Below are 4,935 nucleotides of genomic sequence, written 5' to 3' on the forward strand. Positions count from 1 at the left end.
AGGCTGGTAGCTATTCCCGAAAACTGAAGCCCGTGCACGTGCGACAACGGTGATATTCCCGAAAACTGACAAACGTACCTTTGGGAGTGTCGACGTGCACGTACGACCACGGACACCTTTGGGAGTGTCGACGTGCACTAGCTTACCGCCGTGCACCCAAACTACCCGCCCAGTTTATAAGAGCCAGCGGTGCCCGTGCTCTTCACTTCACCATAGGGATAGCAGCACGCCAGCCAGCAGCAGCTTGGTACGGCTCGTCCTCTTCACTTCACTTGTCTCTCTTCTCACCTCTGCTTCCTTCCCTAGCTTTGCCATGTTTCACTTGGCTGAATAATGCATCGCTAGCTAGGCTCTATCTATCTCTTCAAGTATTATGTTATGCCTGGTTCAGCCTAAGAATGGCGTGGTTATGAGTTATGATTGCCTCGTCAGTACGTATTATTAATTTCAGTTGTCTTAATCATTTGTACTTTCAACTGTCAGCAACAGCAGCAGTAGGTGACAAGATGAAGACGATCATGCTCCTGGGCATCATCGTCACACTAGTCGCATCAGGAAGTGCTGCTTTCCTTCCGACGACGGAAGCGGCCACCGTGCGAGCCCCCCTGCTGAAGACGCAGACGTTCCTGTCCCCGCCCTTCTTCCTCCGCCCCGGCGGCATCGCCAACAAGTGGTACTACGACGTGGACTTCCCCCGCGGCCACGTGGCCATCAAGAGCTTCAACGGCGACGTCGTCGACGAGGCCGGCGCCCCGGTCCCTCTCCACGAGACCTACCTCCACCACTGGCTCGTCTCGCCCTACTACGGCCCAAGCGCCATCCCGATCACCAACTCCGGCCCCTGCAAGGACTTGCTGGGCCAGTACTTCGGGCTGGGCTCCGAGACCCGGCGAACGGCCACGTGGGTGCCCGACCCGTACGGCATCGAGATCGGCGCCGGCGCCCCGGCCGGGTACGAGGAGCGGTGGCTCATCAACGTGCACGCCATCGACACGCGCGGCGCCGCCGACAAGCTCGCCTGCACCGAGTGCAGGTGCGATGCGTACAACGTCACCGTCGACGAGACCGGCAACCGCATCGGGAACGGCTACGTCGGCGGGATACACTGCTGCTACGACAGCTTACGGTGCAGGGTGGAGGACGCGTTCGCCAACAATGGCGAGCCGCCGCGGAAGCTGTTCCTCCGGTACACCGTGTCGTGGCTTGACTGGAGCGACGCCGTCGTTTTGCCGGTGAGGATCTACATTCTTGATGTCACCGATACGGCTCTGTTCGATGGAAGCCCCAAGCCTTATTGCAAGGTTTGTATATGTCTACTCTCTCTCTCTCTCTCTCTCTCTCTCTCTCTCTCTCTCTCTATTCTCATATAGGTCTTTTCAGTGATTCTAACATGGACTACTTACGGAGTAGACTGTTAAGCATTAACAATTGTTGAAAAATGGCTGGCTTTACAGATAGAGTATCGTGTGGACGAATGCAGCTCGGATGACCGAGCGAGTAACAACTGCGTCGACATGAAGACGACCAAAGAAATGGTGTCCCATGGAGGCGACGTCGTCTACGCCGTCGCTCACCTGCATAGAGGTGGCCTCGGTTCCTCGTTGCACGGCCAGGTATATGTCACCTATGCATACATGAGTGAATTGTAGAATCCATCGACATTAAAGGTTCAGCTGCACCGGCCGCACACAAGGAGCGTCCACCCACGGACTAGAGGAGCCAATTGCTTTTTTAGGGTTTTTTTGCAAAACAAAAATGTATCAGGATGTATTAGTCTTTATTTTTTGCCACATCATCCTGTTCAGAGGGAACCATCTGTCATAATCACGCTCAAAACGGCCTAAGCCAATGACTAATGTTTTTGCAGAAAAAAATAAGCCTTAGAATTAGTGATTTTTGGCACAATTCCGTTACAATTCACTCATTCATACATCCATACTCCATTTCTCGCTTTGGAATGGATCGAATGCATGAATTCTCATCTGAAGAAATTAAACGCAAGAACGACTCAAATCTTATTATCAGGACGGCCGCCTGCTCTGCAAGTCCATGCCAATCTACGGCACGGGGCAGGAGGCTGGGAACGAGGAGGGATACGTCGTCGGCATGTCGACGTGCTATCCGGAACCGGGTACGGTGAAGGTAAGCGACGGTGAGGTGCTGACCATAGTCTCCAACTACAGCAGCGAGCGGCAGCATACGGGGGTCATGGGCCACTTCTACATCCTTGTGGCAGATCATCAGGAGCAGGCTCTCGACAAACCGGCCCTTTGCTTCAGCTTCCCATACTCATGTGAGCTAATAGCTAATTTTTTTGATTTGGTTCTATCTCGTCTTGCAATTTGAAATAAGCCGCATGTCTTTTGCACTGACATGGTTTCCTCGCTCGTTATTTTCTTCCTCTTCCGAATACTATTGCAGGGTGCCTCCCGGCATGGATGTGGAGCAACCAGATGTGAGAGAAGCGCATATATGCTTACAGCGAGTTATACATCGTTTCCGTAAGAAAATAAGGCATGCTTATTAGAGCATGAATCCGCTATGTCACTATGTGTGTGTAATTTGCATGGATGTGGAGTAATGTTGTGTTGTGTGTGGTCCGGGGTGGTAGCTCCAATGCCACTAGTAGCAGGCCGCAGCTGAGATAATAGCATTTGTATGTATGGCTAAATTTGAATAGGCCTTTCGGCCGGATTGAAGGTGTGTGACTATAAATGATACCGCTAAGACTAGTCACAATGGAGAGTAACTTAGACTAGTAATATCACATTTTATTAGGCTAAGTTACTACCTCCACAGTGAATAGTAACATATATGTGTTGTCATATTATGGTTCATTTATTAGCTTATAGACTTATATTGTCTTGGAATGTGTGATGTTACAGTAACTAGCTAAGTTATCATCATCACCTCTCTCATCATTAAATATGTGCCATATAAGCAAAATTATCTTAAAAAGTGTGATGTTATTCCTACTATGGCCAACCTAAGTAGCAAGGTTTGCTGGTCTCGTCTGTCTCTCTACACTCTCTGTTTTTCTTTTTGTGACCTAGTAGGCACGTTGGCACAGCCGTTTCCATTTGTCTTTTACAGGCTTAATTAATACTTTATTTTTTTCAAAATAAGTGTCTTCAATTTTATATTACTCCCTCCGTCATTTACAAGTCCCACGAGTGTACCTAGATTAACAACCTAATACATGTCATATATTATAAAAAATATACCAATATAAACTTCAGATGTTCTATTTTCAAACGGTATAATTTTTGTGTTATATAGTTTATATTAGGGTGATAAAATTGATAACCTAGATACACGCGCAAGACTTGTAAACTGAAACGGAGGGAGTACTAACTTTAGCTTGTGTTAATAGCCCTAGCTTGTTATTAGTTGTACTGCCCGATGCATGCATGCTGAGGCTGGTCATAGTGGGGAGTAACTTAGACTAGTGTCATGTATATGACAATAGCCTAAGTTACTACCTTCATAATGCAAAGTAACATAATAGTAGTATCTTAGATGGCTTCATTTATTAGCTTGTAGACTCATCTTTTCTTGGAAATCGCTATGTTACAGTAACATATTATATTACCACCTCTCATTAATTACTTGCCACATAAGCAACAATTTCTTGAAGTGCGCTATGTTACTAGCTAAGTTACTCCCACTATGACTAGCCTGATACGACGGAGAAAGTGGCAACATCAGTTTTGGCTACTCCGTGTTTTCCTGTCAATGAACAGGAATAAATTAAATGGTCAACAGTTCCTTTTTAGATCAATTTCACTATCTCATGATGTGATACAGTTGTATGAGGAATAGCAGCTCCACTTTACTATTACGGATTTCGAGTGAATTATGCGCACCAACCATATACCAACATTAAATTATGTTGGACTGCAGTGGCGGAGTTAGGAAGAAAAAACTGGGCGGGCCATCCTAGCTGGGTACATGTGCTTATGCAGTGCTGGTTGCTAACGTAATAATATTTGATGTTTATCAGATAGTACAGTCCCTCAGCTGCATGTGGGAATGACCTAGTTCAGGGCTAGCTAGCTAGTAGCCTACCTCACACTCTCATAAAGTAATGCCGGAAGCAAAGGAACACTACTAGAAAAAGGACTATAGATGGAATTGATACTAATGGCGCACCAGACATGTGGTGCGCCATTATTATATACTAATGGCGCACCATGTGTTGATACGCCATTAGTGTCCAAATACTAATGGCGCACCACATCCGCGGGTGCGTCATTAGTAATTTTTTTTATTTTTTCAAAACTACTAATGGCGCAAACTAGTAATGGCGCACCACTCCCACGGTGCGCCATTAGTAGTTTTGAAAATTTATTTTTTTTTAAATTTTTGTCAAAACTAGTAATCCCACGGTGCGCCATTAGTAACTTGGCCACCACCACCCCCCCCCCCCCCCCCCCCGGATCGCCTTTTCAGTTTAAAAAAAAATAAAAGAAAATGATGAAAATGTCAAAAAAATAAAAGAAAATAAGTTTTCCATGTGATATGTGGTCTAATTGTTGGGAAAATTTGCAAATATGAATTTCGACTTCATTTGCAAAATCTCTTGAGAATTTGTAAAAATGGGCATAACTTTTGCATACTAACTCGGATGAAAAAGTTTTTTATATGAAAAATCATTTACTCGAAAAGTTACATCCGAATTTAACCGGTGGAACCCCGTTAAACATTTTCAAAATCCTCAAAAACCTAACAGAAAAAAATACGTGGCTTTTAAGATCTGAAGAGGCAAAAAAATTCAAACTCACTAATGGCGCACCTGCCCATGGTGCGCCATTAGTATCTTCCCGCCTTCAAAATTTAAAATAAGTCAAAAAAATAAAAAAAGTTACTAATGGCGCACATGCCCATGGTGCGCCATTAGTATCTTCCCGCCTTCAAAATTCAAAATAAGTCAAA

The 4,935-nt window shown here is 45.4% G+C and overlaps 1 protein-coding gene across 2 annotated transcripts; it reads left to right on the forward strand.

Moving 5' to 3' along the window:
* The first annotated feature begins 204 nt into the window (after positions 1-204).
* On the forward strand, positions 205-2,720 carry LOC125510829. 2 transcript variants are annotated; one of them, XM_048676094.1, is made up of 5 exons: positions 205-247; positions 484-1,301; positions 1,455-1,613; positions 2,026-2,293; positions 2,422-2,720. In XM_048676094.1, exons 2-5 carry the CDS (start codon positions 507-509, stop codon positions 2,457-2,459), a joined length of 1,260 nt encoding a protein of 419 aa, XP_048532051.1. In that variant the 5' UTR covers positions 205-247; positions 484-506; the 3' UTR covers positions 2,460-2,720. The 2 variants fall into 2 exon arrangements, with proteins under 2 accessions (XP_048532051.1, XP_048532052.1); XM_048676095.1 differs by having other exon boundaries at positions 490-1,301.
* Positions 2,721-4,935: the final 2,215 nt, after the last annotated feature.

The sequence above is a fragment of the Triticum urartu genome, chromosome 5 (genome assembly GCF_003073215.2).
Source record: "Triticum urartu cultivar G1812 chromosome 5, Tu2.1, whole genome shotgun sequence".
Taxonomy (NCBI): Eukaryota; Viridiplantae; Streptophyta; class Magnoliopsida; order Poales; family Poaceae; genus Triticum; species Triticum urartu.